The 15,549-nt window shown below is 31.7% G+C and overlaps 2 protein-coding genes across 4 annotated transcripts; one reads left to right on the forward strand and one right to left on the reverse strand.

The window, feature by feature from the left end:
- Positions 1 to 7,993: 7,993 nt before the first annotated feature.
- Positions 7,994 to 10,106, reverse strand: LOC123920058 (uncharacterized protein C12B10.15c-like). Of its 3 annotated transcripts, XM_045972151.1 has the most exons (5): positions 9,621 to 10,098; positions 9,377 to 9,543; positions 8,581 to 8,647; positions 8,221 to 8,286; positions 7,994 to 8,034 (listed from the first exon to the last, which is right to left on the reverse strand). In XM_045972151.1, exons 1-3 carry the CDS (start codon positions 9,820 to 9,822, stop codon positions 8,636 to 8,638), a joined length of 381 nt encoding a protein of 126 aa, XP_045828107.1. In that variant the 5' UTR covers positions 9,823 to 10,098; the 3' UTR covers positions 7,994 to 8,034; positions 8,221 to 8,286; positions 8,581 to 8,635. The 3 variants fall into 3 exon arrangements, 2 of the variants coding, with proteins under 2 accessions (XP_045828107.1, XP_045828106.1); XR_006813401.1 differs by lacking the exons at positions 9,377 to 9,543; positions 9,621 to 10,098 and adding an exon at positions 8,762 to 8,777; XM_045972150.1 differs by lacking the exons at positions 7,994 to 8,034; positions 8,221 to 8,286; positions 8,581 to 8,647 and adding an exon at positions 8,901 to 9,001 and having other exon boundaries at positions 9,621 to 10,106.
- A 1,668-nt stretch (positions 10,107 to 11,774) lies between these two features.
- On the forward strand, positions 11,775 to 15,091 carry LOC123920055 (receptor-like protein 7). Its single transcript, XM_045972147.1, has 2 exons — positions 11,775 to 13,555; positions 13,625 to 15,091. Exons 1-2 carry the CDS (start codon positions 11,943 to 11,945, stop codon positions 14,997 to 14,999), a joined length of 2,988 nt encoding a protein of 995 aa, XP_045828103.1. The 5' UTR covers positions 11,775 to 11,942; the 3' UTR covers positions 15,000 to 15,091.
- Positions 15,092 to 15,549: the final 458 nt, after the last annotated feature.

Below are 15,549 nucleotides of genomic sequence, written 5' to 3' on the forward strand. Positions count from 1 at the left end.
TCTTATTACATTAACCACTAAGCCATATGAATTAATTTGTTATATTTTTGGAACCAATCTACTATATAAGAAAAGAACATACATATGAAATTCCCAATTTGCCCCTTTTTTCATTTTTTGACACATAATCAATTCAGGGTTATTTTGTGTCTTTATTAAAAAAAGTTAGTAGAAAAATGCTAAAAAATTTCTTAGTAGGATTCGAACCATTAACCTTTTAGTTACACTTCTTATTACATTAACCACTAAGCCATATGAATTAATTTGTTATATTTTTGGAACCATCTACTATATAAGAAAAGAACATACATATGAAATTCCCAATTTGCCCCTTTTTCATTTTTTGACACATAATCAATTCAGGGTTATTTTGTGTCTTTATTAAAAAAAGTTAGTAGAAAAATGCTAAAAAATTTCTTAGTAGGATTCGAACCATTAACCTTTTAGTTACACTTCTTATTACATTAACCACTAAGCCATATGAATTAATTTGTTATATTTTTGGAACCAACATATAATCAATATCTACTATATAAGAAAAGAACATACATATGAAATTCCCAATTTGCCATTTTTTTATTTTTTGACACATAATCAATTCAGGGTTATTTTGTGTCTTTATTATAAAAAGTTAGTAAAAAATGCTAAAAATCTACTATATAAGAAAAGAACATACATATGAAATTCCTGTTGAGGCAAAATCCTAATTTGATGTTTTAAAGATAACAAACATCTTAATTATATTTTAAGTGAATTCTGATCTTTTTGTGATCTAACAAGTGCTATTGAGTGATTAATATAGACAGGAACAAAAGTTCATTCATTATATATCACTACACTTAAATTGATTGAAAACTGCAAGTTTATTAGAATGATCAGAGAACATTCTCCAGTCTGCACTTTTTCTCACGTGCAAAGCTATACATCAACAATAAGCACTTAATTGATATCATCTGAACAAGAGACAAATAAGCACTTTTGCAAAGGACTTTATTGAAGAAAATCTCTACAGGATATAAGTCATTTAAAGCAAAGATTAAATGATAGCAAAAGAAAGCTTCATATTTGGTCATGTTTAAGGAATAAACATGAACATGTCTTTGACAATTTATTTCTCAAGCTCACATGCTCTATTCAGAGATTATTTGAAGACATTTATGGACCAATGAAAAGGAGACAACAAGTTTGAAATGGTACTTCTCAAATGACTTCATAAAATATATTTCACTATGATCTTGATCTACAATAGAAAGCTACTTGTACTTTTACAAGTACACATGAATAGTAAAAGGATAAGAAGACCAGCTATCATCATATGATCATCATGAATATCTTGAGGCCCACGAAATCAAAACAAGCAATGCACATCTCTCTATTTGATCTAGGCCCAGAATCAGAAAATACTCTGGGAGAACGATCTAAGAACGTTCCAGAATCAAGCAGACTTTCTGCTCTTGATCGAAAGATTCTCTCCAGCTGTATCCAGCTATTGTAATTGATCTTCCAAGGCTTCAACAGTGCTTGTTCTTGGAGAACAAGTTCATACAGCTCAAAGATGCTCAACCTCACGCTCCTCATGACATCATTATTCTAAGAATGTTCTCAAGAAGCATCTTATCTCTCATCAAATATTATTTGAATAATATTTGATCTGATCTTTTAAAGGACTAACGGCTAGTCTTTGGCAACACTCCAACCTGCTTGAAGACCACGGAACAAAGGACAAACAACATCTATAAATAGCACACTTGGGTGCTTTGAAGATTCAAGAGTTTCAACTACAAAATATCAACATCTACACTTGTCTTTTTCGACCAAGTCATTAAACTCTTCCACTCTCACTCCAGCTCTCTAACATCACATACTTGGATCAGTATATCATTGAGTGAACTGAGTGTATTCTTCTATTAGCTTCTCAACTTGATTTTCTCTTCATTTGAAAGCTTGTGATCCGAACAATTCATTGTAAAAGATTGGCTCAAGTCAATACGTAATTATTGATTGAGTGACACCTTAGTTTGTAGGACTGAGGTAGATGTTAAGCTTGTAGGGCTTAAGGTTATTGATCTTGGTTTAGATCAAGGAGGTTTGTAATTTGAGATTACTAGTATCTCAAGATTATAGTGGATACTCACGGAGCGTGAGGGACTGGACGTAACACATACTATTAGGGGGTGAATCAGTATAATTGTTGTGTGTTGATTCTCTCTTCCCTTATCTTTTAGTTTCTGCAAACACTAAGCACACAATTCACTTTGAATTTGTTTTACTACTAACCAGATCGTTTTGAGATCATTCTAACGCTTTCTGTTGAGTTATATTTTAAAAGGTAAATTTTAATTGGTTCACAATTCAATCCCCCCTTTTTTGTGAAAAACTTTGCTACTTTAATTCCCAATTTGCCCTTTTTTCATTTTTTGACACATAATCAATTCAAGGTTATTTTGTGTCTTTATTAAAAAAAGTTAGTAAAAAATGCTAAAAAATTTCTTAGTAGGATTCGAACCATTAACCTTTTAATTACACTTCTTATTACATTAACCATTAAGCCATATGAATTAATTTGTTATATTTTTGGAACCAACATATAATCAATATGAGTTAAGTTAAAAGAAGAAAGGGGAAGTGTTTATTTTTTATTTTTTTTATAATAAGAGAGTAAAATTCATGTACAAATAAAAGGAGAGATTCAATGGAATTCTTTATTTCAATGTCATAAGTGCATTATATCAAATAAGACAACAAATGTATGTTTTTTTTTTCACAATATAGAGGTATATGGTGTTGTTTCCATTTATTTATGATATTTTATTTGAGTCCAACCCTTTCTTTAGTGTAATTCTATCATTTATTGTTTATGTTTTGTTATTTTAGATTCACTCAACTTGATTTATGGACTTCAATCCAATATTTAATTAAGTTAATTTTCAATTTGTAGTTCAACTCAATAAATTTAATTAATTTAATACAAGAATATGGTGGGAGAAAAACTGAAAAACTCCCGTAAAAAAATGGTGAGACAAAAATAATAAAAATTGTCAGTTACCTCAAGAGGATTATTCTCTACAGTTGCACGTGAATGATATATTTAGTTAAAAAAAACAGTAAAAATTAAATACAAAGTTGAAAATAGTTGAAAAATAAATGACATTTTTTATAAGTTTTTTTTTTGGAAAGATTTTTTGTTGTTGATATAAGGACTAATATTTTTTTAACAAACCAAAATGAGATATAATAACATAGACAACCTCCCCAACACAAGACGTACCGAGGTAGACTACAAAAGTTTACAAAGAGTCAGAGAAACAAAACCATAAACAAATCACACAAGAAAGATATGACTTTCGTTCTTATGAGATTTTTCTATGCGGAAGAAAATTATTGGATAAAAAAAAGGACTAAAATATTATGTTGCCTATTTTTTTTAATAATTTTATGGGTTATATTCATATTAATACGGGAACCTAATTTTTTTGGATATATCTACGGGTCTTATATTTTTACTCATATATTAGTAAAATTGTTTATTTTTTTTAATAATTTTACGAGTTATAGTCATATATTAATACGGGTACATAATCTTTCGTGTGAATTCTACAGGACCTATGTTTTTCCTTTTTTTTTTTAGACTAACAACAAACAATATTCATTTATTCAAGTAAGTAGAGTACATGTGAATCTGCACTGAATCTGAATCGGAGCAAATTTGCTAATCTGAACAAAACAAACATCGTACTACAACGGAATTAAACCGAACATCATACCAAGACACTCAAGACAAAAAACTCTGCACTAAGACGGGATTAAAACAACATCAGACAAGAACAACAAAAGAAAACTCAAATGAAACATAAGAATGTGTGAAAATCACTTATTTAAATAAATAAAAAAATACAAAACAATCAAAAGGGGGTGATTTCAGATAAAAATTGATCCAAAATCACCCCTCTTTGGAAGATGAACAAGAATAAAAAGCAAAAAGTAGGGTTTACTATGTTGTTGTTGTGGGGCGGCTATGAAAAAGTAAAAAGTGGCATATGTTTTTTCTCTTATTAAGTTCTTTAATAATTTATGTAGGATCTATATATATTTATACTCATGAATTAATAAGATAAACTTTTTTTTTGTGATTTCTACGAGACTTATAATTTTAATCATATATTAATAAAGTTGTTTATTTTTTTATAATTTTGCGGGTATATTAGATCAAATATTAATACAAGGACCTAATTATTTTGTTCATTTTTACGAGACATATATATTTTTATTAATATATTAATAAGATTGCTCATTCTTGACATATATTTATACTCATGCATTAACAGAAGGATATAATCTTTTGTGTGATTTCTGCGGTGCCTGTGTTTTTGTTTTTTTTGAACAAACTAAAATGAATTTTATTATTAATAATGAGTCTTCATTGGCACAAGGTGTGCCAAACAAAACAACAATAGTTTATATCATACACGTACGCAGGGCCTATGTTTTTACACTTATTAATAAAATTTCCAGTTTTTAACTATTTTTTGTGAACTTATATTTATACTCATATATTAATATACGATAACCTGATTTTTTGTGTGGTTTATGCGGGACCTATATTTTTTACTCATATTAATACGTTTTTCCGTTCTTTTATAACATCTACGGAACCTATAAAATACTCATATATTAATATGGAATATTTTTTTTTGTGATTTCTACGGGGCTTATACTTTTATTTATATATTAATTAAGTTGTCTATTTTGTTTTACAATTTTACGGGTTATACTCATATTTAATACGGTGACCTAATTATTTTGATGATTTTTGTGAGACCTATATTTTCACTAACATATTAACAAGATTACCTATTTTTTAATAATTTTAAAAGGATATATTTATACTCATATATTTAATACAGGGACCTAATTTTTTTGTGGTTTTTACAAGGCCTATATTTTTACTAATATATTAATAAGGTAGCCTATTTTTCCATAATTTCTACATTATCATTTATATTCAAATATTAATACGGAGACATAAGGTTTTTTTTTTGATAGTTTTACCATTGTTCTTTTTCTATTTTATACCAAATATTATATCTTTCTATTTTTTTAATATTTTAATCTACATCCCAATAAATTACTATTTTATCTTATCAAGTGAGCGGCAACGCCGCGACTCCCGTGCGGACGCACGGGTGTCCTGCTAGTTTGTAATAAAAAAAAAGATATGCATAAGTGCCTAGAATATACAAGATACCGGGGGTGGCAAAGCGGGCAAGTCTGTCCCGTTTAGGATCGGCCCGCTTAAGTCCGTCTAAAAGCGGGACGAGACGAGTTGAGCTAACTTAGGTGTCCGAGTCTAAAATCACCGTCCGCCCCGTTTAATGGCGGACAAGCGAGTTGGCGAGCCCGCCAAACAAAAAGTTTTTTTGTTTTTTATTTTATATTTATTTTGACACTTGTGTTGTAAAAAAACATGCTAATATTATTTTTTTTATAATAGAAACAAATAAATTTGTGAGAAAAAACTAGCTTATGAGACAAAATCATCAAGGAAGTATACTATAAGTCAATTAATTATATATATACTTAGAAACACGTATGTAGTCACTCTAATCATCAATGGAGTATTTGACTATGTGTTTAAGGTAATGAAACGGGAAAAAAAGTGAACTGCACCGTATGTGATGTTGATTCAAGTAATAGAATAAAAGAAAGTAAGCTATACTAGAAATCCAGTGAAGAAGAACAAGTATGAAGAGACAAAAAGGAGTAAGAACGAGCAATGCAAGAGAATGAATTAATTTGATGTTGGTCTTTTAAAAAAATATAGATACGTTTGTTTGTAATTTCAACTTCTCAGTTTGAGTAATGTTGTATTATCTGTTTTAAAATTAGTATGTTGTGTCTATTTCAAGTTGCTATACAAGCTAAAAAATAAGTCATATCTAAACCGGCAGTTAAAAGAGGACTACTAGGTCAGATTGTGGAGTTTGAATTTTTTAGCTCTAGTGTTATCTAAGTTGAGCAAATTAAGGAGTTATTGAAACTATGTAAATTTCCTAGTCAGTATCAAAATCAGTATAAAATGTCTAATTTCATCTTTGTAAAATATCTCCTCCATGCAATGTGTTTGTAAGAAGAGTCAACTTGAATACTTGATGACTATGTACAATTGAAAAGATTCCAACTTGTGTGTTACTTCAAAAGTCTTCTTAGTCTTCCACCAAACATTTCTATGATTGCAACCACAAAAAGTCTTAGTCTTCCACCATACACTCACTAGTGTATTGCTAAGAGTATTAGTGCTTCATACGGTTGAAGAAAGCGTCAAATAAAAAGCATGCCAGACTCAATTAGTAAACAACTCTTTCAGTTCTTCAATGCTCAGTTTCAATTAGTAAATAAATAGAGGTTTTTTTAGTTCAATATTTGTTTTTAATATAATTACACATGAACAAAAAGGTAAACGGACAACAAGCTGCGCCGCTAAGTTAAGCTCTTAGTAGGGATGACAATTTGACCCATCCCCAGAGGGTACCCGCAAAAATTACCCACAACGGGTAGGGTAAAAACCCGCATTTTGGGTACGGGCACGGGTATGGGTAATTACCCGCAAAAATGAACGGGTATGGATGCGGGTACGGGTACCTTAGTACCCACCCCGCCCCATACCCGCATAATATATATTTATTTATTTTATTTATATTAGTATATTATAATATATGTAAATCAATTTAAAACGATACAACTCTACTAAACTATTACATATTTTTATTAAAAATGTTTATTTATAACATAATATAAAAATAATGTGAATATTTAACATAAATATGAAATTTAACATATGATTAGTAATAATTTTGTTTATAATTTTCATTAGTCAATATTAAAATCTTTAAAAAAAAATTTAATTCTATTAAAATTATATGATATTTTATAATTAATCAATTTATTTTTAGTAAAAATGCGGGTAACATGTATGGGTATGGGTACCTAGGTACCCATAGGGTATGAGGACGGGGGCAAAAGTTGTTACCCACGCGGGTATGGGGATGGGTACTATAGTACCCTACCCATAACCTACCCATTGTCATCCCTATTAGATGCATCACATTATGTGCTCCTTATACTAGGGAAGAACTATCAATCTGAACTTAAGTAAAAATGAACATGAACTTGCTGTCATCACTAGTGCAGAAAAGAGATACAACTACTGGCCAAACAGACTTTCCACTACTGGCCGCGGCCAGTAGTAAATGCAGCCGACGTTGTAAGTACACACTTTCCACGTCGGGTATTTTTATACCCGTCGTGGTATGTGTAGTTTCTTCTGTAATTATTATTTAAAATTATAGGGATTCCACGTCGGTTTTAACAAATACCCGTAGTGGTATGTATGAGATTCCACTACGGGTATTTACAATATCCGTAGTGGTATGTATGGTTTCCAGTTTTTTTGTTTTTTAAGAATTGGGGATTCCACTACGGGTATTTACAAATACCCGTAGTGGTATGTATGAGATTCCACTACGGGTATTTACACATATCCGTAGTGGTATGTATGGTTTCAAGTTTTTTTTTTAAAGAAATGGGGATTCCACTACGGGTCATTACCTTTACCCGTAGTGGTATGCTTAGTTTTCACGTCTGTTTATTATAGATATCAGTAGTGGTATGTTAGTTTTATTTTTTATTTTTTCCTTTTCAGAATTTAAATGCAATAATTCAAATGATATCCTTATTCTTGTCAAGAATTAAAATATCAGCAATGAGAAAAAAGAAAAGAAAAAAAAAATAACCTCCTCCGGAAACAGAACACCGTTAGTCTTCTTTATAGCTTCCGCCCTGGGTTACATTAGAAGCTGAAAGAAAATCGAACTTCTTTAAATGCAATAATTCAAATGATATCCTTATTTTCAAACTCCAATTTACAAAAGCTGAAAGAAAATCGAACTATAAAATGCACCACATTAGAAGGCAGAGAAAATAGACTTACATATCTCCACCCTCAGAATAACCTATAATAATGCAGACATAGCAACCCTGAGAAGGAAGAAGCCAAAGATCAATACTTGAAACATCTCAAAAAAATTTATGATTAAAAAAAGAAAGACCTTCCAGCCAATCTTACAATTGAAGCTTGTTTCAGCAAGCTTATAGTAGAAGCCATTCTTATTCTTATAATTAACCAAAAGATGGAAGACATGTAAACAATAAGAAGCAAAATACCTTTTCTACCCATGAATCTTTATACTCCACAATAAATGGGTTTCGTAATTTAGATATAAGCTCCATCTATACAGGCCACAAGAAACACGTTAGAATTATCCTGAATCATATATCCCACAAATAATTTCACATCATGCGATGGGGTCGACATAAACTGTCATGAAGTTTACTGCTTAATTTATTTAAATATTAAGGTTAGAAACCTATCTTTAGACCCTTCAAAATTTAGCAAATGAAATTTCTCAAGAACAACAAAAGTGCACCACAAATCATGCAATATGCAGAGGAGAATATTTATACAGAAAACAACACAAGATAATACATCAGTCCATTAGTTGAATCACTATTAAAAGCACCAACCTCCTGGTGTGCAGATCTGCGAGACCGCTCAGTTTGGCGGGCAAGTCTAATCTTCTTAAGCACATATCTACATAATCAAAACACATAAATTAAAAAAAGCAATACTAATAATGATATACATGATATCATACATCGTAATTTAAGGAAGAAGAACAAAAGGTAAGGTAGGCTCCATTCTCACTTTTTCTTCTCATGTTATGTCTCACAAGAAGTGCATAACCAAAAGCACCTTTTCCAATTTGCTATATTTTAGAAGAAACTGCCCAAGGTAACCAACAGTAAAGCACCCTTCAATCCAGAATATGATAAATTGAGAAATATAGAAACCGCTTCTTGTTTACAATATGACATCCTCCCAACATTAACATAAGGGTAACAAATAAAGTTACAACTCAACAAGATTTAGGCAAGCATTAAGGCCCTGTTTGGATAAACCACTCAATTAACCGCTTATGCTATAAGCCTATAAGTAAGCACTTTCATATAAGTACTTATGCATAAACTATTTCTATAACAAAAGACAAAATAAAGTCAAACTATTTTCAAAGTTATAAACTGTTTTCATAAGTTATCTTAGAGAGCCTATGAAAATAAGCTGAAAATAAGTTATGATATTTAGTTGTTTCGATTAGCTCACTCAAACAGTATCACAAGTGTTCATACAAGTAGATAAGCTAAAACAAGTCAATTCAATCAGACCCTACATATATTTCTAGTTGATAGTGTGATTAGTTCATGATATATTCATCTTAGACAGATTCATGCGCAGTAAGCCATAAAGTGAGAAAGAACTTACAGCTTTAGCAACAGTAATCCAATGGAAAGAACGGAAGAAATCATCATTCTGAGAAGGAACATAGTCATGGTTCCAATACGTAATATCATTAAACGTAGCACTAGTCTCCCAAGAATCAGAGCTTTCACCGGATTTTTTAGACGAATTTTTCTTTACCAGAACAAAACCTACATAACATAGCAATCATCACAATCATATTCAGAAAGAAGACTTTAAAAGAAAGTGAGAAAAATGAGATACGAACCAGAGTAGTTAGGAGGAAGAGGAAGAGTAGTAACCTTCGAGTAACCTTCTCCGACGACGCCGGTGGGTTTAGGTTTGAAATAGTGAGAAACTTCGGTGGGACCGTCGTGCTTGATACAGCAGGGAAGTAGATGAACACGGCCGCTCAGATCCTCAATGCCGTCTCGCTTTAGATCTATCGTCGCCTCACCGCCCTTTTCCATTGCTTTAGATCTAGGGTTTGGAGAATGAAACCGAATCAAAACGAATGAAAACGAAGAGATTGGAGAATGATTGAAGAAATTGGGAATGATTGGATTCAATGAAGATGGCGATTCAATGGAAATTGGGATTTTTAGGGATTTGGCGATTTGGGAATGAAGATACGCGTTCTCGTTTTTGGCTTCGCGTAAGGGATGAATGAAGAATGAGAATGAACAAATTAATAACACTAATAGGGATTCCACTACGGGTGAATCCTAGATCGGTAGTGAAATACAATTAAAACAAATTTTGATGTAATTACAACATTGCCACCGTGTCTACTTTTCACTACTGATTTAAGAAAGCCAGTAGTGAAATCCCTTATCTATGAACTTTTCACTACCGGTATTAAAATATCAGTAGTGGAATCCTTTGGTCAAATGTATTTCACTACTGGTATTCACATACCAGTAGTGGTATCTCTAAACCAAAAGTCATTTTTCTACTAATTAATATTATTCCAATCTCCAAACAAATCTACAAAATTAGGCATATAGTTGTAGCAAAAGATGATCAGACCTGATGAGTGCGAGTGTTCAGGGTTCAAATATCACTTACTAATATCAGAGAAAACATTGAATCTTACATTGAAAAGTTATGCATTATGTTATGATTAAGTGACCAATTTATGATTAAGTAAAACAAGAGTTCTTAATTGACGCGAGTATAATTGAGTAAGGAATCTTTGGAATCTTAGGTAGATTTTCAATAAATGAATTACCGTTAATAGGTATTAAGTGACGCAGGTTCGAGTTTAGCTGAGTAAGGAATGATTCAGAAGAATGTTAGTAAGCACACAAATAGTTGAATTACGGTTAAGACGTCTTATGTGAGGCGAGTTCGATTTTAGACGACCAGGGAATGAGTTCGACAAATATTAGTTGAACTAAAATAGTCGAATTAGAATTTAATTCGTCTTAAGTGGTGCGAGTTCGATTTTAGACGAGCAAGGAATGAGTTTGATGAATATTTTTTGAACTAAAATAGTCTAATTAGAGTTAATTCATCTTAAGTGCACGTGACACGAGTTATATAGTTTAGATGAGCAAGGAGTGAGTTAGAGGAATATTAGTTAAACTAAAATAGTCGAATTAGAGTTAATTCATCTTAAGTGGCATGAGTTCTAGTTTAGATGAGGAAGGAATGAGTTCGACGAATTTTAGTTGAACTAAAATAGTCGAATTATAGTTAATTTGTCTTAAGTGGCGCAAGTTATATAGTTTAGATGAGCAAAGAATAAGTTAGAGGAATATTAGTTAAACTAAAATAGTCGAATTAGAATTAATTCGTCTTAAGTGGCACGGATTCTAGTTTAGATGAGTAAGGAATTCGTCTTAAAATAAAAATATTTCTTAATCAAAATGTTCATTTTTTTAATAAAGTAGCTTAATCATTTTTTAATAAATAAAGTGGATGTGTATATTAAATATTTTTTGAAGTAATTTTTCTAAACAAGAATTTATAATATAGCAACAAGAGTTTTCTTAAGACACATATTAAGGATATCAATAAGTTATTCTGAGTTTAACTCAATTGATAGAAAAATTTTATTATATATGTAGAAGTCGTTCGGATTTTATACTCTTTACTTATTTATTTTAAGAGTGAAATTTTTAACCACTAAACTACTTAAAAGAAATAAATATTAAAATTTAGATCCAAGTAATTGCTAACCTTTAAGGTACCCCAAGTTTTATTTTTAAAAAAAAAATATGAAAGCCACTCTTTTGATTTAACTTTTAAAATTTATTAAAAAAATGTTAGAACATTCAAAAACATTTCAAATGGAGTATTATATACGGTTCAAAAATCTTGGTCTTACTTATCTTAAAAATACACCATACATTTCTACTTATGCTAATGAATTAATGTTATTGTCAATTATCCTATCACTATAAGTATAATTGCAACCACAAAAACTCCTTCTATTGGAGTGCTCCATACGGTCGATGAAAAGCATCCCTTGCTACAAAACAAAAGCACGCCGAGACTCAATTATATATAAATAAATTGAGGGTAATCAATTGGTATATCCAAAATCATCATCAGGTAAAAAAGAAATAATATCAAGTTGCTCTAAATGGCCTCCTTTTTTATTCTATTGCCTTCTTTTACCATTCACTTCTTCTCCTTGTTGTTGCTTACAAACTTTACTTCCTACACATTCTCATTATGCAACCATCATGACAGCTCTGCCTTGTTACAATTCAAGAACTCATTTTTTGTCAACACTACACCTTCCGTTACTTTTTGGTTCTATAAGTGTTCCTCTTTTTCTTTCAAAACAGAAACTTGGAAAAACAATACAGATTGTTGTGAGTGGGATGGTGTCACGTGTGACACCGTGTCAGATTATGTGATTGGTCTGGACCTTAGTTGCAACAATCTGAAAGGTGAATTACATCCCAATAGCACTATCTTCCAGCTTAAACATCTTCAACAACTCAACTTGGCTTTTAATGATTTTTTCCGTTCTTCATTGCATGCTGGTATTGGGGATTTAGTGAATCTCACACATCTAAATGTGTCATATTGTTTCCTCAGTGGTAATATTCCCTCCACAATCTCTCATTTGTCAAAATTAATATCACTTGATCTTAGCAATGGTTTGTGGGGGGAATTGAAACTCAATCCATTCACATGGAAGAAACTCATTCATAATGCTACTAATTTAAGGGAGCTTTATCTTGATACTGTGAATATGTCCTCAATCAAAGAGAGCTCTTTGTCTATGCTAAAGAATTTGTCATCCTCTTTGGTTTCTCTTAGTCTAAGATCCACTGAATTGCAAGGAAATTTGTCAAGTGACGTCCTCTCATTACCCAACCTTCAAAAACTAGATTTGTCATATAATTACGACCTTATTGGTCAACTTCCAAAGTCCAACTGGAGCATGGCTCTAAGGTACTTGGGCCTCTCTTCCATTCCTTTCTCAGGTGAAATTCTTTATTCCATAGGTCAATTGAAGTCTCTAACTCATTTATTCCTTCAAGAATGCAATTTCGATGGGACGATTCCTCTATCTTTGTGGAACCTCACCCAACTAACACATTTGGACCTTTCACGAAATGACCTTAATGGTGAGATCCCGCCATCATTGTTTTATCAGTTACCTCATCTTTCTTTTTTAGATTTATTTGGAAATAAACTTAACGGAGAAATCCCAAATGTTTATGGAAATTTAATGAAACTGGAATATTTAGAACTTTCCACTAACAACCTAACAGGCCAAGTTCCATCATCATTTTTTCATCTATCTCAGCTTTCTCATTTAGGTTTATCATTTAATAATCTAGTTGGTCCAATTCCAAATGAAATCACAAAACTTTCAAAATTGAGCTATTTGGATTTAGGTTTTAACATGTTAAACGGAACAATTCCGCATTGGTGTTATAATTTGCCTTCGTTGTTAGAGTTGTACCTCGACAACAACCACCTTATAGGGTTCATTGGTGAGTTCACAACTTATTCTCTGCAATATTTATATCTCTCTAATAACAACCTACATGGTCATTTTCCAAATTCAATATTTGACTTCCAAAATCTTACCGACTTAGCTTTTTCATCAACAAATGTGAGTGGTGTTGTGGATTTTCACCAATTTTCAAAATTTAAAAAACTAAATTTCCTCAATCTTTCACACAATAGTCTTCTTTCTATCAACATTGATAGCAAAGTTGAATCCATCTCATCCCCTTACCTTGAACAGTTAGATTTATCTTTTAGTAATATCAATAGTTTTCCTAAATTATTGGCACGACTACCTAATCTCCAATCATTAGATCTCTCCAATAATAACATTCATGGGAAAATTCCCAAATGGTTTCATAAGCTCCTAAACTCATCGGAATACATTTATTACATTGATCTTAGTTTCAACAAGTTGCAAGGAGATCTTCCAGTTCCACCCTATCTCATTTACTACTTTTTACTCTCAAATAACAACTTCACAGGAGATATTTCTTCATCATTCTGCAATGCATCATCTCTGGAGGTGCTCAATTTGGCACACAACAAATTAACAGGCATGATCCCACAATGTCTGGGAACACTTCCTATTCTTTCTGTATTAGATTTGCAAATGAATAACCTCTATGGAAGCATCCCTACAAACTTTTCCAAACAAAATCGATTCGAGACTATAAAATTGAATGGAAATCAATTGGAAGGACCATTACCACACTCTTTGGCTCATTGCAAAAAACTTGAAGTTTTGGACCTTGGTAACAACATAATAGAAGATGTATTCCCCAATTGGCTAGGAATTCTACCAGATTTACAAGTACTGAGTTTAAGATCAAATAAACTTTATGGTACAATCACATGCTCCACCAAACATCCATTTCTCAAGTTGAGAATTTTTGATGTCTCTATCAACAATTTTAGTGGCTCATTCCCAACATCATGTATTAAGAACTTTAAATTCATGATGAATGTGAATGATAGTCAAATTGGTTTGCAATACATGGGTAGTGTCAGTTACTATAAAGATTCTGTGGTGGTCATAATGAAAGGTCTGTCTATGGAACTATCGAGGATATTGATTACTTTCACAACTATTGATTTATCAAATAACATGTTTGAAGGAGAAATTCCACAACTCATTGGAGATTTAAAATTTCTCAAAGGCCTTAACCTTTCAAACAATGGAATCACAGGTACCATTCCACAATCATTGAGTTATTTGAGAAATTTGGAGTGGTTGGACCTCTCAAGGAACCAGTTGAGGGGGGAGATTCCTATGGCTCTCACAAAGCTGAATTTTCTCTCATTCTTGAACCTTTCACAAAACCATCTCGAGGGAATCGTACCTAAAGGTCAACAGTTTGATACATTTGGAAATGAATCCTATGAAGGAAATACAATGTTATGTGGATTACCATTGTCTAAATCATGCAAAAATGATGAAGATCGGTCACCACTTTCAACATCTGAAGATGAAGAGGGATCAGGATTTGGTTGGAAAGCAGTAGCAATAGGATATGCGTGTGGGGCAATATCTGGATTGCTGTTGGGACACAATGTCTTCTTCTTTGGGAAACCAGAATGGCTTGCAAGACTTGTTGAACATATGTTTAATATGAGACTGAAGAGAAGAAACAACCGATCCGGTGCAAATCACAGAACAATGAATTAATTTGATGTTGGTCTTTTAAAAAATATAGATACGTTTGTTTGTAATTTCAACTTTTCTGTTTGTGTAATGTTGTATTATTTATTTAAAAATTAGTATGTTTTTTTTTATTTCAAGTTGCTATACAAATAAGAAAATTAGTGATCATTTGCTTTCATGTTATTTTCATGATTTGATTGCATATACTTTCTAAAATGTGCTCTGACTTTCTAAATTAGTAGTTATATGTATCAATTTGATGTTTTTAAATTCTGTAATGGATAGGATAGGTGTTGGTGCGTGAAATGGATGATGGTAGTACATGAATGTGATTCTAAAGTTGTTGAGCAATTGATTACTCAAGGATGTGATTCTAATGTGGTTCAATCGTAAAGGATCTTTTTCCTCGTAGTTGGGATGTGCACGTATATCATAGAAAATAGAAACCTCGATCCCTCCCTCTCTCCCACCCTCCTAAATGAGTGATTTCACTGTCAATTATTAAAAATAAGACAAGACACTACTAAATTTGAAACACAAAAAGAACAGATAAAAAAACTTGTTAAAATTTGAC

The sequence above is a fragment of the Trifolium pratense genome, linkage group LG4 (genome assembly GCF_020283565.1).
Source record: "Trifolium pratense cultivar HEN17-A07 linkage group LG4, ARS_RC_1.1, whole genome shotgun sequence".
Taxonomy (NCBI): Eukaryota; Viridiplantae; Streptophyta; class Magnoliopsida; order Fabales; family Fabaceae; genus Trifolium; species Trifolium pratense.

Excerpts from the sequence above, each read along its gene's own strand:
- LOC123920058 (XM_045972150.1), bottom strand. The coding sequence starts at position 9,822 with ATGGAAAAGGGCGGTGAGGCGACGATAGATCTAAAGCGAGACGGCATT. Across the intron at positions 9,544-9,620 it reads TCTTCCTCCTAACTACTCTG|GTTTTGTTCTGGTAAAGAAA; the intron begins GTTCGTATCTCA and ends TATGTTATGTAG. Across the intron at positions 9,002-9,376 it reads GGATTACTGTTGCTAAAGCT|GGCCTTAATGCTTGCCTAAA; the intron begins GTAAGTTCTTTC and ends TTATCCAAACAG.
- LOC123920055 (XM_045972147.1), top strand. The coding sequence starts at position 11,943 with ATGGCCTCCTTTTTTATTCTATTGCCTTCTTTTACCATTCACTTCTTC. Across the intron at positions 13,556-13,624 it reads AAAGTTGAATCCATCTCATC|ACCTAATCTCCAATCATTAG; the intron begins CCCTTACCTTGA and ends ATTGGCACGACT.